The sequence below is a fragment of the Anas platyrhynchos genome, chromosome 13 (assembly GCF_047663525.1).
Source record: "Anas platyrhynchos isolate ZD024472 breed Pekin duck chromosome 13, IASCAAS_PekinDuck_T2T, whole genome shotgun sequence".
NCBI classification, from domain to species: domain Eukaryota; kingdom Metazoa; phylum Chordata; class Aves; order Anseriformes; family Anatidae; genus Anas; species Anas platyrhynchos.
Genome location: NC_092599.1, coordinates 19,821,738 through 19,841,481, shown reverse-complemented (window position 1 = coordinate 19,841,481; position 19,744 = coordinate 19,821,738). Strand labels below are relative to the sequence as shown.

Here is a 19,744-nt window from a genome sequence, read left to right as displayed (position 1 = left end):
GCAGCGGCCGGCACCGAGCCCCCGGCACCGCGGGCAACAGGTGCGGGCCCGGCCGGGGCACGAAATGGCGGCGGGCGGGGAGCAACCCGGGGAGCGCCGGGCTCCCGGAGCTCGGCCCCGCTCCGAGGGGCAGGGGTGAGGCCGGTGGAAGGGGAAGGGGCCCGGGCCCCGCCGGGCTCCCGCCGCCCGCCCCCGCCGCAGCCCCCTCCCCTTCCCCGCCAGCCGCTTCCGCCCGCGGCCCCGCGCATGCTTGGGTTATGCAACGGCGGCGGCGGGCGGGCTGCCTGCGGGGCCGCGCCGCCCCACAGCCGCGGGACGGGGCAGGGCAGCGCCGGGGGCCGTCGTGAGGCCGGCGGGCAGCGGGCGGCGGCGGCGGCAGCGGGGTGCCGGGGGCCGGCCGCTCCCTCCCTCTCTCGCTCCCTCCCTCCCGGCGGCGGCGTTGGCGGCGGCCGGGTGCGCGCCCCTCGCCGTGAGTGGCAGCGCTGCCCGCCGCCAAGTCCCGCCCGTTCCGCTCTCCCTGCTGCAGGCGGCGGCGGCGGCGGGTTGGCTTCCTGCGCGCTGTGCCGCTCCCCCGCCCGCCGGCAGTCGGAGCCGCAGCGGCAGCAGCCCGGATCCCCCGAGCCATGGCTCTGTGAGAGCAGCACATGGCGGCCGCAGCAGCCATGAGCCCCCCACTAATCCATACAACTCCCCGCTGAACGGCCGCCTCCAGCAGCCAGCGCTCCCGCCCGCAACCACCGCTCCCACCGCCCGCCCGCCGCCACCGCCGCGCCGCCCGGCCCGAGCTCAGACCCCAACGCCGCCAACGCCGCCGCCGCCGCCGGGCCTCCGCTCGCCCGCCCGCCCGCCCGCCGCCGCCGCCGCCGCCGCCCGGTCCTCGCCATGGGAGTGCAGGGTTTCCAGGACTACATCGAGAAGCACTGCCCCAGCGCCGTGGTGCCCGTCGAGCTGCAGAAGCTGGCGCGGGGCAGCCTCGTGGGTGGGGGCCGCCAGCGGCCCCCGCAGACCCCGCTGCGCCTCCTCATCGACGCCGACAACTGCCTGCACCGGCTCTACGGCGGCTTCTACACGGACTGGGTGAGCGGCGGGCAGTGGAACCACATGCTGGGCTACCTGGCGGCCCTGGCCAAGGCCTGCTTCAACGGGAACATCGAGCTCTTCGTCTTCTTCAACGGCGCCCTGGAGAAGGCCCGGCTGCACGAGTGGGTGAAGCGCCAGGGCAACGAGCGCCAGACGGCGCAGCAGATCGTCAGCCACGTCCAGAACAAGGGCACCCCGCCGCCCAAGGTCTGGTTCCTGCCGCCCGTCTGCATGGCGCACTGCATCCGCCTGGCCCTCATCCGCTTCCACATCAAGGTGAGCGGCCGGGCCCGGCTCCGCGCCTGCCCCGCGCCTAACGGGGCCCGGCCCGGCCCGGGCGGGGTGGGGGCGCCGCGCTAAGATGGCAGCGGGGCCGCCCGGGGCACGGCGCTCCCCCAGCGCCGCAAAATGTCGCCGGGCCCGGGGGGGGCGGCCCCGGCTTTCGGCGGGGCGAGCGGCGCCGCGGCCTCGCTCCCGGGGGATTCGCCGCTGCCTGACGGGGGGCGGGCGGTGGAAGCCCCGCTCCGCGCCACCACCCCCCGCACCCCCAGGAAGTTCGGGGCCTTCCCCGGGCGGGGCCGGGCTCCCCCCCCCCTCCCGGCCTGGGCCGCGGAGGCCTCCGGTGGGCGGCCGCCGAGCGCCCAAGTTGAGCGGGCGGCCGCGGCGAGGCCCCGCGCCTCCATGTTCTGTCGGGGCCGGCCTCCGCCCGCCGCTCGGCCTCAAAATGTCCCTCCTCGGCCCCGCAGGTGAGCGGCGCTGCCCCGCCGGCACCGCCGGCTGAGGGATGGCGAAGAGGATTAGAAAAAAAATAAAAAATTAAAAAATAAAAAAGTACGAGGAGAAAAACAAACAAACAGAACGGGGTGGGTGAGTTACCGCCAGGCCCGCAACAAGTCCCACGCTCCGGCTCGCCCCAGGCTCCGTCCCGCAGCCCGGTGGCTCCGGCAGCTCCGCGGGCTGTGTGGGGACGGCCACCGGGACCCCCTCAGCCCCCAGCCCGCTGGGGACCCCGGGTGGGTGTCCCCACGCCCTGGCGGAGCGGGGCTGGTGCTGGGCCACCGCACGCAGTGCTGGCGTGGGGCTGGAGCCGCGGCCGTGCCCGCCGTAGCAGTTGGTGTGCTGGCCGGGCCAGCAGCACGGCTCGGGGCTGGGAGTGCTGCTGGCAGCTGGGGTGGCAGCGAGGACGGCCCCACGTCCAGGGGTGTGCTGGTAGCCGGGCCCAAAATCCGCCTGTTCTTCAAGCACAAAGTTGCGGGGACCATGCAGGGAAGGCATTAACCTTGCTCTGGTTGTGGATGCACGGTAAATCTCGGTTTGGTACTGAGACGTAGAGCTCCTTAGCAAAGGAATATATGGGCCAACGTAACTTTTTTCTTTTAGTGTGGATTCTTTGCGTGCTGCAGTGTTAAAATATATAATATGTGATTCAAAGCTGGCTGTTTGATTTTGGTAGGAATTAGGTATTTGTGATGGTCCCAAAGTACATTGAACTTGCTACTCTTTTAAATATGCGTTTCAGACCACATTAGTTTCTGTGGAAGTACCTTACATCCTAATGATGTCGCCTCGTTTGACAACTGTGTCACCTGTAGCACTTTGTTTGCTTTCAGGCTTAGCGGCAGCATTAGCTACTTTACGATTTCTTGGTAATAGGCCTTATTCTTAATCTCTAGGAACGGTTTTAGGAACAAGAGGGCATGTCATGCTGGGTCCCTTGTATAACTCTAATATAAAAAAAGGGGGGGGGGGAGGTCAGTTTTGCTGGGGAAGATTTGAGAGTGGGCATTTGTTTTAGGTTAGCTCTTGGAGCTGACAAGGGCAAGTTACCAAACAGTAGTGCTGGGGGAGTTTGTTGTTGTTAGGAGCATTCGTGCCATTGAACCAGCTCTGGGAGGGTCTGCATTTGCACTGGTTCTCCCAGCTGGCCAGCTCTCTTGGAAATGGGAAGGACGTCCTACGTTCCCATAACATGCCTTACCCCTACGGCTGTTGAGCTGATTGACCTGATTGATTTTAGGGTTAGGTAGTATATGTTGTGGTTATAGGACAGGATGTACTTTAAAGGTACTGTTGAACTTGCATCGTATTCTTTTTCCTGTTTTTCTGATACAATTTTTTCTCTTTATAAATCAGCTTTAGTGCATTTATCTTTCTGTCTGTAAACCTTACTCCGGTTTTATTCACATTCTCCCCTGTGCTCACTTTCTAGCAACCGTCCTGGTGGACAGACAGCAAATGCGGTTTGAATGTGTGATGTTTATTTGCATGTATGGCTGACTTTGTATTTACGCATGCATGAGACTGTTACCAAATTCTAGTGTTTTCTCTCTATTTGTTTTGAAAAGTTGGGTTTGAGAATACTGATTAACTTGAAATATGAAACTGATTTTCATATTTTGAGGAAACATTAGAGTTTTGAGTAGAAGGCTTCTTTGCAGACCTATGAACTGGCTATAAATTCAATCTATTTTGGTAATTGGGGGGAGAAAAAAAGGAACGTATTTCATCTAGAACAATTATAAATCACTCGCGGATGGTTTCAGCAGGATGTAGAAATAACAGGTTCCTCCTAGTTATAATAAATATCCTATGGGTTCTTAGCTTAATTGTGACCTGATAGTTTTCTGTTTGGGGGAGGGGGAATAGTTCATAAAAGAAGCCCTTTAATGCGAAGCATGCTTGCTGAAATTTAAACACCTCAGCAGAGCAGATCTTAACATCTTTCATACTTTGGTGAGACTTTGTTTTGTTCTCAGCATCTAAACGTGCACGTGCCTGTTTACTCATGCAGAATTCTCTCTTTCTGGCCCAGCATCACTGCTGCTTACACAAGATTTAGTCTTGAAAACTGTTCAAAACTGCGGGCTGTGATTCCCCGCTCCCTGCCCCGGGTTGATTTTGACTTGTGCGCACTGTCTGGGTGCAGTTGCATCTTTGGGCTCCCCTCTGGCACGACCTGTAAGCTATCCGTCCCGACTCTCCATGGGTTTGAGTTTTACGTTGCAGGTTAGCTGTACCTCGGTAAATACAGCTCTCTTCCGTGTGGCAGCTCAGTTATTTGAATAGGGATTCCAGCGTTACATAAACACTGCAGTTTCACGCTCGGAGCACGCTGTGTCAGATAGCTCTGTAAAATGGGGAGGGAAGGAAGGAGGGGGGGAGGGAGGGGACTGGTGCTGTGGAGGGGGAGGAAGCAGTTTGTAGGAGAGCAGAGCTGGCCAGGAGCTGAGTTTCCTCTCGTGTTGCCTGCACATCCATGTCACACAGAGCTGTAAAAGAGTTTGTACTCTGTTTTTGCAGGTACCTGTCGTGCACGCAAAGATGTTTGTTTTAAATATATGTACATCATTTAAATTTATGTACCCTTCAAAAAAAAAAAGCTGTGGGGAATGTCCTAATTTAAAACATACAAGGATTTGGAGGTAGGGAGAGGGCTGCGTTGCCCTCCCCGGGTTAGTCACTGTATAAATCTGACGTCTTTGAATTGTTCCTGGGGTATTTACAGTCTGTTCCTATTCTGTGTGCAGCAGGCACACACATTTTCCTAGGTGACAGTATAATTCATTAGAAAAATGAATAGCTCTTGTGTTTCTCACAGAGAAAATTAACTTTGGAAGGCGCCGTGGTACAGTCCATCAAGCACGTCTCAAAAGAAGTAACGTTTTCTCAGAACTGTAGGGCGGTCGCACGGGGAGCAGGGAGAGGGTAGGGCGCTTTCCCCTGGCGGCAGTGTGGCTCTGAGCGAGGGGCGGGCTGGTGGGTGCTCAGGGCACCCAAAACGGGGGCATCTCGTGAAGCTCCGTGGGAAAAGCAGCATTTGCCAAGCCTCAGTGGATGCCTGATTCAGCGTCAGGTCCAGAAGGTGCCTGCGAGGCATGGGTGGAAGAGGAAGGGTCACTTTAAACTTGCTGTTGGGCGAAGGGAACCTGTTGCTGAGAGGGAGGTGGATGCTGGAGCGTTTCATGGGGCCGTGGAGGTGCGGGGCTGTGTGCTCGGTAGGACGTGGCTGCGGAGGAAGCACGGAGCTGCTGCAGCGCTCACGCTGTCGTTATTCATACATACCGTGGCGTCTGAAGCTAATGGTTTTGTGCGCGGCTATTTTGGGCTCGCTTGCTGTGTGTGTTGTAGTTAAAATGGAGTACCTGGCTGGGTTACACCGAGGCAAAACTCACACGGGGATTTCCGAGCGCTCGCTAAGCGGGCGATGGGAAGCGCGCCGGGCAGGAGGAGCACCCAGCTGGCACTGCTCCTGTGGGGCTGGGAGGCAAGGAGTTGGGGCACGGGGCTGAGGCACTAACCTGGGGCCTTGGGTTCGCCTGGTGGCCCATTTTGTTTTGATCGTGGCGAGAAGAAAAGCTTGCTTTTATATCTCCGACGGTAGGGCTTGGCTCGTGTCCCCCCAGCAGAACATGTCTGTTCTAGTCATCCGACGGCCACAGCCTAAAATATGTGCAGTGGGAGCGGAGAGGTGCAGTTCGGGCTGTAAACCTGGGGCAGCTTGCAGCATCAGAGGCAGCTGTGCAGAAATGTGGGCTGTAGGGGGTCCGAAGGTGGGAAGAGGAGGCAATTAGGCTTCAGAGGGCAGGGCGGACCTTGGAAAGGTTAAGAAAGTTACCCCAGTTTGGCTGGGGTTGCTTTGTTGCTGCTGGAATAGGGTTGTAAAACTTTAAAAGCGATGTGTGGTGGGGTTGCTTTTCAAGGGGGCACCACGGCTTGCGGTCCTGCTGGAGTATCCCCAGCCTTAGGGCTGTTCCCCGTGAGTTAATGCAGACATCGGTGCAGTAATATGTTTGGAGCTTGAGTGTTTCTGTTAATAAACAGTTAGTTCAGATGAGTTTAGTGATACATAATGCCACTTCAGTGAGTAGGCTTCCAGAACTGTGCATTGTGCTGCCGAGCAGTCCTTGCATCCTGTCTGAACATGCGATGTCATCGGATTCTTTAATCGCTATAAATATCCTGCAGGTGTTTCAAATACACATTTGTAGTTTCGGAAAGACCTAATATATCATAATACATGTGATAAATCAGTGCTGCAATTTAACACTGTAGCTAATTATTCTGTCTTCCACTATAGGTTGCACAGAGCATTGAGGATCATCATCAAGAAGTAATTGCTTTCTGCAGAGAAAAAGGTTTCCATGGTTTGGTTGCATATGACTCCGATTATGCATTGTGCAACATCCCGTACTATTTCAGTGCCCATGCCCTAAAACTGAGCCGTAATGGGAAAAGTCTCACAACAAGCCAATACCTAATGCATGAAGTTGCCAAGCAACTGGACCTGAATCCAAATCGCTTTCCTATTTTTGCTGCTCTTTTAGGTAAGTGAAGTAATAAAAGAACTTGATGCTAATAGTTAGGCTTGTCATTTTAGTTGCTGTTAAATGTTTTAAAATAATGCATGTATAATTTGACAAAGCATCTAGGCAAAGCTCTCCATTTGTTTTAGTCAATCCTGCTGGTCTTGAGGTTGGCTGGATGCTTTTTTTTTTTCTTTTTTTTTTAATGAGGTCAGACATGCCAAATTTGTAGAGACCTGTGAGTGATGCAGACTGTGGCTGTCTAGAAACAAGAATAGGAAGTAAGAATTCTGCAAAGCTCTGCCTTGCCAAAATGTTCTCAGTGGTGGGGGTAGGGATTCAGGACAGCTGTGGTTCTGCTAGTTCTGGTCTTACATGGCATGTGGGTTCTGATCTTAGTAATACACTTTTCAGGCTGGGAAAGAGTATTTCTGGAGCAGACTTTGGATTGCAGGGGCATTTATCCCCTCAGATAAATATTGGACAAATATGACTGTATCAGCTGCACCAGAAATGTAGTATAGTCGAGTAAAACTCCACAGAAGGTGTGGATGATCAGCATCTTAACTCTAGCTTCATTTGGATAGTTCTTTAGCCCTCCTGCTTCTAATGGTAAATGGTGTTGGGTCTTTAAGGAGCATAGGTTGGAACAACATCAGTTCCACATCCCCACTGAAATGGGGCAATTTCAACACAGTGTATTAGCACAGCTGTCACAAGGTCTAAGATGGAAGAGGGAGTTAATGACTAATAGACTTTATTCTCTTAAATAAATCTTACTTATTGGAGTCTTCTAGCTTTGATTTCTGTAAATAAGCACAGAGGAGCCATGTCTTACTGAACAAAAAATTAAGAAAACTGGATTTTCTTTTCATTTTCATGCTGACTTTGTAATTTAGTGTGGGTGCATGATTCTTTGAGAGCTGTGAATGAGAGAGGAAATGTTATGCTGCTTTAGCATACTGGTATTTTAATAGTCTTTAATATTAAATGGTTTCTAGTCCAGGCAGATACCTTCCACATTATGGAAAGAACCAACGGGTCTTACGATAGAAAGCCACAAGTGTTTGACTAGCTGAAGTTGTTTTTTTGTTACCGTGTGATTTTTCATATCAAGAGTGGTTACCTGCTTTCCTGGCTGTATGGAAGAATGGCAGATGATTGGCTAAGCTGCAATTTAAAACAAAAACTCTGTGTAAATTGCATGGCAGACTACTATTGCTAGGCTTTGTTTTGGATTCTATAAATAAGCTGTTGAATGCCAGTTCAATGAGTAAGAATTACTGTTTGAAAAGCGGTTTCACAGTTGCAGATATGCATTACAGGATTTATGTGAAGTACATGTTAATGATGTTATTTTGCCTTGTAAGAGCAGTAGAACTACACGGCCAGTTGAGCCATTGCTGGGTGATATGAAATGGGGTATGAAAAATATACTAGTAAAGCTTTTGAAGGTTTTGAAAAGTTATGGAAGAAGTTCTTGAATATTTTCGCTTTTGGTGTCTTACATGACAAAATACTTGTTTGCTTTTAGGAGAAGGAAACTGAGGTAATTTCAAATAATTACTTAGAGGTGCAGCTTTTTTTCCAAATTGGTACAGGGGTTGGAAAAAAAACAGTTCAGCTACATGTTTAGCTTTGTGTATTCTTTTGTATTTCTTTTATGTGTGCATTCAGTATGAGTAAGCAGAATGGAGAAATCTTTATGAAAGACAAAGCTAGAACAGAAGATACTTTTGAGTTTTTACTGTGATGAGTATATTTTTTTATATTACTGAATAGTATGAAATCTAGGTATTTGATGATATAAACAGTGGTTATATAAGCTCACAACAAACAGATCCTGTTTGGTGTACTGGCAACAGTTTTCAGCTTTGACATCCTAAGGACTTAAGTAACTTAGTGTTCTAATGAAATGTCGAATGCATATAGGCACATAATTCTGTGTAGCGTGCAGTTTGTTGAAAGCAGGGTAGCCTATTCAGATCTACTACATTTATTTCTTTATTTTATACACGAGGGCTTGAATGACTTCACTGTTTATTATGCCTTTGTTCCTGTGGCCTCTTCGGGGGTCTTTTGAAGTTCCTAAGTAGAATGAAGAAAACGACAATGGGAAAGGATAACTGAGTACTTGGTGATGTAGAAGTTATATGAATCTGTTGCATTGTTCTTCGGTTCTGGGTGCAGCAGCGTAACTCCCCGTGCTAAAACCTTCTTTTGGAATAAATGAGGAGGGGCTTGTGAAAAGACACATAAGTGGTCAATTAATAAAACATTCTCAATGGCACGTTCTTTGGGATTGAGTTTTATTCTGGTATACAGACTCTGTCGTTAAGTATCCAGCAAAATATTTTTCTGACTGTACCAACTAGGCAAATTTTTAAAGATTACTTTCTGAGATGGTTATGTATATTCTATAGCTTGTTGGCTTTATGGTTTTTTCCTTCTTACAGGTTTCCCTACAAAATGATTTTATAGTCCTAGCTTTATACTGTAATGAGCATCTTTGTCATAGGTAGTTAAAACGTGGCCAAAATACTGTGCCCTCCGAGAGTGTGCTCTTAAAGTTCTGTCCTAATCTCTGCTGATGTAAACTGGGAGCTGATTTAGGTTCTTTTGTAAGTTTTGGTTCAAACACTTAAGAATGATCTATAAAAATAAAATAAAGCTTCAGCAGTAGAAAAACAAACACAGTGTGAGGTATAGAGCTATAATTCAGTGAACTGTTTAGAAAGGGCAGTGGCTTCAATTAGTATCTAATTGCTTTAAAAAAAACCTAAGGCATATGCTATAATAAGCCATTAAAATGGAAAAAATCAATATATGTTGAGGTTGTTCAGCCAGGTCAAGAAATAGAGGTTGCTTATGTAACGTTGATCTCTTTCCCACTGTGGCAGTACTTTGTAATGTGTCTAGTTATGTAGTCTTACTCTGTTTCTCAATAAAATTTTAGAACCACTTAAGGTAAGTACAGGCATCACCTGTTACCTGACTATAGAAGACACTGCTGCACTTCAACGTACTGAATTCCAAAACTTGCTGTGCAGTGAGAATTGATCAAATGGTCAGACTGCCATATATGTGTGTTCAAGAGGATGGAATTAACTGACATGACAGATGGAGACCAAACAAGATTGAAGTTTCGGTAGGAGGAAGAGATGCTCCGACTATTTTAGGATAATCTGCAGGAGTTACCATTAGTTAGCACAAAACTTTATAGTGCTCTGGCTGTAGTTGATTTTTTACAGACCTGCATTGTAAAGATTGTCTAATCCTACCTTGATTAGATTAGTAAGAATGTGGCTGTTATATACAAACCTGTTGAATCTTTCTGATGTGAATGTCAGGTTTAGCTCCTAATGAATAAAGATTATGTCTCTCTGTTGGAGATCTCAGCTGGAGGTGAAATATTGATTGGATAAGAGTTCCCTCTCTGGGAGGCATTCACTAGTCACCAGGCAATGGACAGCTTTCTTCATTTTCACGTGTTGCAGAGCATTAAGAGCAAAGCCAAATATTCTATGGGCAAAGTATTAAGAAAATAAGCAACTGTTGTGATTGATTCAGCACCGTCATATTCCTTATGACTTTCCTTATGACTTAGGCGGGAGCTCAAGATTTTGTCCAAATAGTGAAATGCAAAAAAAAAAAAAAAACACCAACAACAACATCCGACCTGTAAACATACTGATTTGAATGAGAACCTTGCATTTACTGCTAATCTGCTACTTGGTAATAATAAAAAAAATAAAAATAAAAATACCCTCAAGTTTCCTACCAAGGGTAGTAATACATTGTCTTGCTCTTTATAAAGTTTGTATTCACAAACACTAAACTCTGTCAGCGGATGATTAATTAGTATTCAATGAATTAAAATGTTCAAAATGTTTTCTGCTAAGTTGTTGTTTTGTGTTGTTTTTTTTTTTTCCTGAACATAATGTGCTTTGAAAAACAAAACAAAACAATCTTTTCAGTGATTTTATATTTGGTATGAACAGCTTGGTAAATATAGCTATCATCTTTGTTCATTGGAGCAACTAAATAAGTTCCTAATTACTTTGATGTTGCCAGCCCAGGCTCTTTCCTGACCTGGTAGGCCAGGAAGAAAAACTTCGGGAACTGGGAACCTGCTAAGTATCACCAGAGCTCCTAGCATTCCGGAGGGTTAGATAAACCTGCCTGCTGGCTTACTGCTCAACCCACGCTGTGTAGCGGGGCTGAGTGCGGATTCCAGCGGCAGCTCTGATGTGCATCGGTAACAGCATGTGCTGGCCTGCAGGATGGGCTTTCCAGCTTGTCGGGGAGCAGCAGAGCATGTTCGTGCACTGTCACGCCTCAACTACTAAAGCCTGTTGAGGATCCCCTCATAAAACGTGTCTGAGGTAGACACCGTGTGTTGTGACTGGCTCTGTTGCTTCTCTAAGGGAAGTGTGTTTTGCTGTAAGGACAGTATTTTGATGAGGATTTTCTGGAGTGACAAAAAGGGTACCTGCAAGTTCAGTCTGTCTTTGGTAACTCTTTATTGGGAATTGAGGACTACATATTGATTTTGCTGCATGTGGAATCAGTGTGAAATGTTTTTAATGTCTATATCTTAAATAAAGTTCTGCCTTTATTCTAGGTAATCATATTCTACCTGATGAAGATTTGGCTTCTTTTCATTGGAGTTTACTTGGTCCAGAACATCCACTAGCTTCACTTAAGGTACAGAGTTTAATTGCTAGTAGTTGTATAAAATGAAATCAGTCATAGCAGTTAATCAGAGCAGTGTAATAGATTAATATTTTAAATGTATTGTGAGTATAATAAAGAGCAAGAGGAAGCTTATTCAGAATTGTGGTAGCCTGCCATAGCTCCTGCAGATTTTGGAGTCAGAGCAGCTATGCAGGGTTCTTGTTCTCAGTCACCGTCTGGTGTCCCTGCCCCTCTGTTGACTGCAGAGGATACCTGGGGTGATTAGCCTTACCAGGCTAAACTTAGCCCTTGCGATCCCCCTCTGTGCCCTTCAGCTCCGTGAGCCATCCACCCAATAGCTTCTGTGTGTGTTTTACTTAGAGAATGTAGCTTTTTACACTCACTTTCTTTTTTTTAGTATTATTTTGTGTTCAGTCACGTTCTTCAACTGTCAAAAATAATTAGCAGGCTATCTTCCTACCAAATTCTTTTATTTTCTATTGGTCTGAGTTTGTGTGAATTTGTCAGTTATCTGCACTTCTTGAATTACAGTGTAAATATACCAAAGTTGGCTGCACAAGAAAGTCAGTGTGGTCTTCAGTAGATTTTTTTTTTTTTTTTGAGGCAAGTGGCTTGTGTCTGATGCTCTTAGTTTACAGTATGTCTGTTCTGCTGCTTAATCACACTTGCTTTGTGCATTTGCCAAGCAGCTATAAAAGGGAAACTGGACACACTAGAGAATGGAATAATAGTGACCTTTCTTTCTCTCTGCCACAATACACATATCCTTTTCCTTTTTTTCCTAAGGTGTTCCATATAGCTAATCAATTTACGTTTTGTAAATTTTGTAAAAGTGTTCTGTTCTAGTATCTGCAACAAAAATAGACTTTTTTCCTGCTACTCCTAAAGTTTCTTAAGCATTGGGGAAAAAAAAAAAAAAAGAATTTAACTTGCTAAAGGTAGAATTTAAGATTTTCAGCAGTGTTTTTAAGGTGAATTGCCTAGCAAGCAGGTATGAGAATTTGATGTTACTCATCCACTGTTTTGCTACCACTCCTGTTTTAGGAAGGTAAGTGTCAGCATGTTGTAATCACAAAACAATATAAATGTGTGTTTGCTGCTGCCTTGTAATACTTGAGATGAAGAAGTGAAAGGTTAAAGGAATGTGCCTGTATTTTTATTTTTGACTAGTAAGGTTAAAATGTGTGACTTCTCTCAAAGTGGTTGATAAAACTTTCTGATGTGCAGAATACTTTTCTGTGTTTTAGACTGAGTAGATTTGTCTTACAGCAAATTCAGAATATGGTTGTAGAGATCTTCTGAAACATCTTCTAAATATGTACTGAATTACATGACTAGAATGAAAATCAGACATTTGTCATCTTTGCTTCTGCATTTACTTTTTCAGTGAAAGCACCAATTGGCTTTTTACCTGACATCCTAAGGAAATTAAACTTACTTTCTTAGAGATCATTGGGCTGACTTGGGCAGTCCTCCTTTTATTTAATCTGTTGACCAATGTTAATCAGATTTGAAAGTAGTTCCCATTTGGCTGTTACAGGCTCTGTGAAAGCTGATACACTATTATCGGTGAAAAAGACCCGAATTAGTGCCCTTACTGAGGGAAAAGGCTAGCACAACACACAATTTATTTCATTTCACAGCAGCAGGCTGGCCAATTGTTAAGTACATAGCCTCAAACTAACCGCAGCATTTCTGTCTCCTGGCTGATAATGGTGTCAAAAGGGAGAGAAGGAAGCTGGGCTGCAGCAGAAAGGACACAAGTCTACAGGAAACCAATCTTCATTAGTTGCCAGTCAGGGAACAACTTCATTTTTTAGCTTCAGTTTCAGCTGTGCTCATGGTTTGAAATCATAACTTGTTTCAGTAGCTCATTAGCTCAGTTTTATTTGTTTTGACATGTCAATGGTGTCATTAAAAGTTGCTCTGTAGAGACTGTTAGTTGTAGATGTACAGAAGGAAACACTCCTTGTAAACTTCATGAATACTTAAAGAAGTTGAGAGAGGTTTGTTAGCTGTAAGTTAGAGGGCAAAAAGTAGTTTCAGGGCAGTTTGAAAAAAAACAACAAAATATCAGAAGCTAATGTAAAAGTTGGGAAGTGGGGCAAGGGGAGTTGTGGGCTATACTTAAAACTCTGCATTGTTACATCTATTTAAATTTAGTGCTGATTGTTTTTGGTGCCTAGGAACACAGAACTCATTCTACACCTCATTCAATTCATTTAGGATATAGAAAACTTTTCTAATTGCATAAAGACTTCAACCTTTCATATCTAAGGCAGTAGATAGCTAACAAATTTGGTTCCTAGTGGCTTGGTTCACAGCTTCTCAGTGAAATCTATGACAGATAATATACAACGTATTTTCTGCATTTTTTCTCAGTCTTTTATTATGATGTAGCAAAATGGTTACTCTTCCTGTAAGAGAAGATTTGCTAGTTCACCAGTTAAGAAATGTGGCTTAGAATAAGAAATTACCAGTCTTCGCTAGTAGAAAACCAGCATGTCTGCTCAAGGATCAAGTTGTTGAGGTGGAAAAAAAGCAGAACTAAATAAACTGTCACTCTTCAAAAGAGGGACATGAGAATGGACCATTCATCTAGGAACAGCTGAGTAGAAATTGAAAGGAAGGGAAATGGAAATCTGAAGAAAAAGTCTGTCCTTCACATCTAGAAGGAAATGAACCGAACTGTCCTGACAGCATCTTACGTGCAGGGTAAAAAGTGGTGCCTGCAGAAGGCACCAGCACCAATCATCAGCTCAGCAAAACTGTGAAATTCTGTGGACAAATTTAAATGAAATGACCACCGAGATCAGAATTTGAAACAGGAGGTGAGATGTTAAAATTCCTGAGAGAATTTGGCTGCTAGTCCTACTATGGGAGGTAGCATTATACTGGGTTTTATTTGTGTGCTTCAGGATTTATTTTTAAGAGGTCTACAGAAACAATTTGGTTCCCATTCTGGAAAGCCTGCTACAGGAAGGAGCTTCAAGATCAATGCATTTTTTGCATCAGAACTGAATTACGAGGGGACTTTCTTATCTCTAGATGAGTTGGTGTTGATTTGGGAGGACATAGCATCAAAGAAATGTAAATGCTTCATACACAAGGGAAAGGTAACCTTAGAAACAAGTCTTAACACAACCTCAGATTTTTGGAAAGAGAAAAATATGCAGGGAAACTGTGAGATTGATGCCTTCATTTGTGATGGACTATCTTCCTGTTAGTGTGGATTTGAAAGGTTGAATTTGCTGAACTCTTTGGCAAGATCTCCATATGTCCACCATTACAGTGTATCACATCTATTTTTACCTGGCAAAATTAGCTACCTAATCTCCTTGGCTGCTTCATCTTGGTAGAGGGACAGGAAGAGATGCTTCCAGAAGTAAGTTCAAAATGTGCAGGTCGGGCTGCTTCTGTGAATTGCTCTGGGAAGTTCTTGTCTTTCTCCACTGCCCTGAGAGGGAGTCTGCCAGAGGGAGACTAATCTTAGACAGTGTGCTGCTGCTCAGGTGCTACTCTTAAAATGTGCTTCAGGTAAGTGTTCTCCTGCTGGATGCTACAGGCCATCATAGGGTGATTCATGTTGGAAAGGATTTCAGGTCATGTAGCCCAACCTCCTGCTCAAAACATGGTCAACGTGAGGTCAGGACGCATTGCTCAGGGCTTTACCTAAACTAGTCTGGAAAACCTCTGAGGCTGGCTGGTGATTGCACAACCTGTCTGGGCAGCCTTCTCCATGCCTTGACAGTCCTTGAGGTAAAAATGTTTTTCCTTGCACACGGGCTGAACCCATCTTATTTTAGTCTATGCCTTTTGTCTCTTGTTCCACGATGCACAGCAGTGAGGAGCCTGGCTCTGTGCTTTGGATAACCTTCTCACAGGCATCGAAAGGCTGCTGGTAGGTGATCTCAGAGCCTTGTCATTGCAAGGCTGAGCAAGCTCTGTTCCTTCAGCCCCTTCTCATAGAGCTACTGTTCCAACTCCTTGACAGTCCTGATGGCCTTCAGCTGAACTTGCTCAACTTTATTGACATCTGTCTTGTATTGTTTTGGGCTTTGGGAGCCCAAAGCTGGATGCAGTGTTCTGGGGGTGATTTAATGAGCGCTGAGGAGCAGAAGTCATCAAAGTCATCACATCGCTCAGTCTACTGGCTGTGCTCCTGTGGCCCTGGGCACAGCTGGCCTCCTCTGCTGTCAGGGCACCCTGCTGGATCCTGCTCAGCTTGCCGTCTACCGAGAGCCCCAGTCTTCCTTGGCACATCTCCAGCCTGTATAGCAGCCAGGTGCAAGGCTTGCTTTTGTACTTGCTGGATTTCTTAAGGTTCCTGCTGGCTCATTCCTCTAGGTCGTCTAGGTCTTTCTGGATTGCAGCCCAGCCCTCAAGTTCATGGCAGTGTGCACAGTTGTCAGGCGGATTGTCTCGTGTGAGGTCTGCCTGTATCAGCTCTTCAGCTTGTGTTTGTGCTCTCCCCTATTCTTTTTGGCATCTTCTGGTTCCTCGATTTAGGTTTCACTTTTCTCCCAGTCCTATGCATATAACTTGTTCACAAATTATCTCCGCGCTGTGTGCATTGTTCTCCGTTGCCACCCTGACATAGGAACATAGAAAGAAATTTTCCAACCAGTATGAAGGGAGGAGGGGGGAGAGAGAATTTCTAATTGAATAACCCGATCTTAAGGGAAAAGCTGAGCTTCTCATTTGAGAGGATTTTAAGGCATCCAGTGAACTTCTTGCCTCTTTGGAAAGGTTGTTGTTAGATCAGATACACTACAAGCCTGTAAGATTAAATGTATTTAACCTTCAAAGGCTGAGATAAGAGGCAAACTGTTTGGGTGGGAGCTCTACCAGAAATTACTAGACAAAAACAACAAAACCCAGATAACTTGTAATGGTCCTTGTATCTTCAGCCTTTTCTCTCACCAATGAAAAAAATGTTCCCTATGTGTCACCTCCCTATAATTGAACATTTGCAGTTTCTTTTTTAATGTTTGGAAAATAAAATGAAATTGATTATCTGTTTCTAGCAGGCACAACAGTAAATGCTGGTACTTGTGTTGATTAGCTTTTAAAGGCTTGAATTCCTTGCGGTGGTGGGTAACCGTAGTTGTCCCAGAATGGGGGAGTTTTTTCCAAGTGTAGCTTAGGTTCTTCTTACAGTATCCTGCTAATCTGGTAGAGTTGCACATATGTGAGCCTATTCTCTTTTGATAAAGCATTTTTGCAAGTTTATTTCATCAAAACCAAGGCTTTTTTTTTTTAATCTCTTAGCTTCAAGGCTTGTAATGTTGCTCTCTGCCTCTTGTTTTGGCAAATACCTTTGTAAAATTAATTTCCTTTCCCCACTTACTCTTGCCAAAGTGCATTAATAGGTCACTTGTGATTCTTGTCAGTGGTCCTTCATGAAATTAAAGCAGTCCTTTTACAACTAGGAAAATGCAGTTGTCAGATGTCATGTGTTTTCTAACCTGATTCCCTCAAAGAGTGTGATCTACCTCCATGTTTGACTTGTCAAAATTTGTTTTTCAAAATATTCTCAGAAATTCTTCTGAAGAGGTTAAGGTAAAACTGGCTTCTAGGAAGGAAACAAAAAAAAAAATCAAGATATGATTCTAATTTTGTTCTGAAATGCTTTGAGTGCAGCTAACAGCACATTTGAATCATTAACAGTTTTTCTGTAAATTTTACTGTTAAGTCTTAATGTTTTTCTCTTATCTAACACTGAAGACTTCCTATGTATCTTAATGCACACAGCATTAGAAACATTTATGATTCAGTGCAAAATGTACAATTTCAGACTTCTAGAACATTCCAAAACGAATAGAATTTTTTTCCTCTTCAGTAGCAGGAGAGTGTATCTTATTTCTCCTCTTTTTTGTTTTTGGCTTCTGTATAGGTCATGACATTTTTATTTTTGAGGGTGTTCTCACATATGGACTAGATGTCTTCTGAAACAGAATAAAAGAGAATAAAATCCAGATGTCTGAAATGTCTCTAAATCTGCAATACGTACTTTAAGATGGTCTCACTTCAGAAGCTAGCAATATGCGCCAGTGAGGTCTTCAGGCTGTTGGTTTAAAAGGAGCTAAATTGGCGGTGATCTGCATAGTAAGCCCGTAACATGTCTCGCTTGAGCTTTGTGCTTCTAGGGTCTGAGCTGAATATTAGTGCTAGAGTGTCATGATATCATCTCTTGATGGTAACTGCTTAACGTTTATTAAATATTACTATCTTGGAAATTACATAAGCCTGATGATATGCTGCTCGTGCTTTTCATCCACTGAATTTTCAAGCAGACATTGCAGAAACACTTAAGCAGTAAGGCAGGGTTTCTCCAAGGTGCTCTGCAGAGAGTACATTGAACATGACACAGCCATGTTATGATTCAGCTGCTTTAGAGATGTGTAATAATTACACTTACAAATAAAATGGTTGGTGTTCGTAAGATGACTTAGATTACCGGTGAGGAGAAAAGCTGTCTTCTGCTAGCAGATTGGAGCAAAATTCGTCAATATTTGTGAGTGTAAGCTTACATATGAATGTGATCTATATTTAGGATTGTTCTGTACATTCGGATTGCACGCTACTGAAAATTTAAATTTACTGTCTGAAATAAAAAATAATTGCTGTGCCACTTACCTACACTAAACTAAATTGTTCTTTATTCAGTCTCATAAAATGCGAAGCTCATTTCCGGTAGAGAATGACCAGATGCAGAATGAATATCCTGACACTTCTGAAAAGCAGATATGGAGAGAAGGAAATTAATAAAAATGGGAATCTGGGCAAAATTTCCATGGTCTAAATATTAAGAAGGCTGTCTAAGAAATTGCATAGTAAGTGGATCAAATACAGGCAGAGGAGAGAAAGCAATGTGGTGGACTGCATATAAAAAAAAAAGGGCTTGTCGTGTGGACTCTAAATTGCAAATATAAATCTAATTAAGTGTTAATAAGAGTATTGCATAAATGTTTCTGATGAGGCTGGATTGCAGTATTTTTTATTACAGTATGGTAACTCTGTGTGGAACACAAACAAGGATTTTTCACCTTCTTCTCATATCTAAAGTCTAGAACTCTTAAACAGTAATTACAACTTCTCAAATCTTGTCTCTGAATTTAGCAAATTGGCAGGTGAAAGTTGAAAATCTGGCTGCCCGTATAGCTACTAATGGAGTGCTCCAGAATTGCACCAAGGATCCAGACAGAATTTTTATAAAGTTCCTGAGGCATTCTCAGAAATGTAGGCCATGTAGTTGGAGGCCTCTTTTCTGTGCGTGCGCTCTGTGCAGCATGGAGGGAAGGGAACCACCTGCCCGGGGGTGGGTAGCTCTGGAGACCCAGCTAGCAGCACAGCTACACAACTTTTCATTTTGCAGTGGTCCATGATGCTTGCTTGACCTGCACTTCCTTTAGTACAAGCAGGATTGTGTAGTGCATGTACGAGAGGTAATTCCCGTCACAGTATGTTGAATAATCCTTGGTTTATTTTCAGGGCTGTAGGTATAGGAGGAGCCTGGTGACAGTGTTTAGATGGAAGGCCAGGTTTTCCAGAAATACCTGGTTCTCTTCCTTTCTTCATATGAAAATGGGAAGAGTTTAGGCCAAAGAACTGAGTGGAAAACTTCCTAGTACAGCAGCAGAGCCTGGTACAGCAGAGCAGTTGTCAGCTGCTGAACTGTGGGAGCTGCATCTGTAGGGACCTTGGAAGTCACCTCACAAAGTTCTTCTAGCTCTTTCTTCTTTCTACAGAGGTCTTCTACAAAGTCCAAAGTGATTTGTATCTTGTCAAGCCCGTGGCCGCAGTTGGTGACCAGTAAATCAATGGGAATTCATTATTTTCCTAAGATCTTGAGTAGCCTGTACTGCGGACTCTGTAGAGAAAAATCTATGGTCTGGATGGACTTGGGTCATAAACTTGAGGGGAACTTCTAGCATGCCTTTAAAGCACATGTTTCTCATACATTCAGAATAGTCAGTTAGTATGGGAGGTCAGACGCATCTGACATCAGAGGGTGGAACATCAATTATTTTAATGCGAGAGCGTTGAAACTATCAGTGAAATTATCTTCTGAAGAACATCCTGTGTGTCTGTAAAAAGAGTAACCGGGCATATAACCGTGTTGATATTGAATTGCTTGGAAGAGAAAGTAAATTTGCTCACATAGTAATGAGAGAAATTTATACCTCTTTTTGTATAATATGAAAGAAATAAACAATATTTTCTTGCCTAAAATGCTCCTTATAATATGAAGGTGTGTGAATATAGCATACTATAATGAAATATGCAGAGTTTGAAAACACTAGTTATTTAACTAAATAACTTGTAAGAAAACACGTAGTTATTTAACTATGTATTATCTTCAAATAAGAATTTGCAGACCAAAACCTGTAGGATCTTGAGAGTAAGTTTCTTTGAGATATTCATTTTCTGTTTGTTTTTCAAATCTTCCCCTGTGTTTCTGTTTCTTGTGCACAGAGATCTTTCTGTCCCCAGTGGATCTCTTTCAGTAATTCTGACACCACTTTACATTCAGAATATAAACTGTGTCAATATATAAAAAATAATAATAATAATAAAAAAATAAAAATCTGGCATATATACCAAATGGATGTATCTTCTAGAAAATCCTTTATCTAATGTGGAGGTGTCTAACTGGAAAG

General features: G+C 44.7%; 1 protein-coding gene across 3 annotated transcripts in view; it reads left to right on the top strand.

Annotated features, from left to right (window-relative positions):
- Positions 1-373: 373 nt before the first annotated feature.
- Positions 374-19,744, top strand: part of FAM120A (family with sequence similarity 120 member A) — a 53,832-nt gene continuing 34,461 nt past the window's right edge. For all 3 annotated transcript variants that reach the window (XM_027467903.3, XM_027467904.3, XM_027467902.3), the window contains exons 1-3: positions 374-1,356; positions 6,158-6,404; positions 11,008-11,090. In XM_027467903.3, the coding sequence (XP_027323704.1) occupies positions 883-1,356; positions 6,158-6,404; positions 11,008-11,090 (804 nt within the window). In that variant the 5' untranslated portion in view covers positions 374-882. The remainder of the gene's footprint in view (positions 1,357-6,157; positions 6,405-11,007; positions 11,091-19,744) is intronic.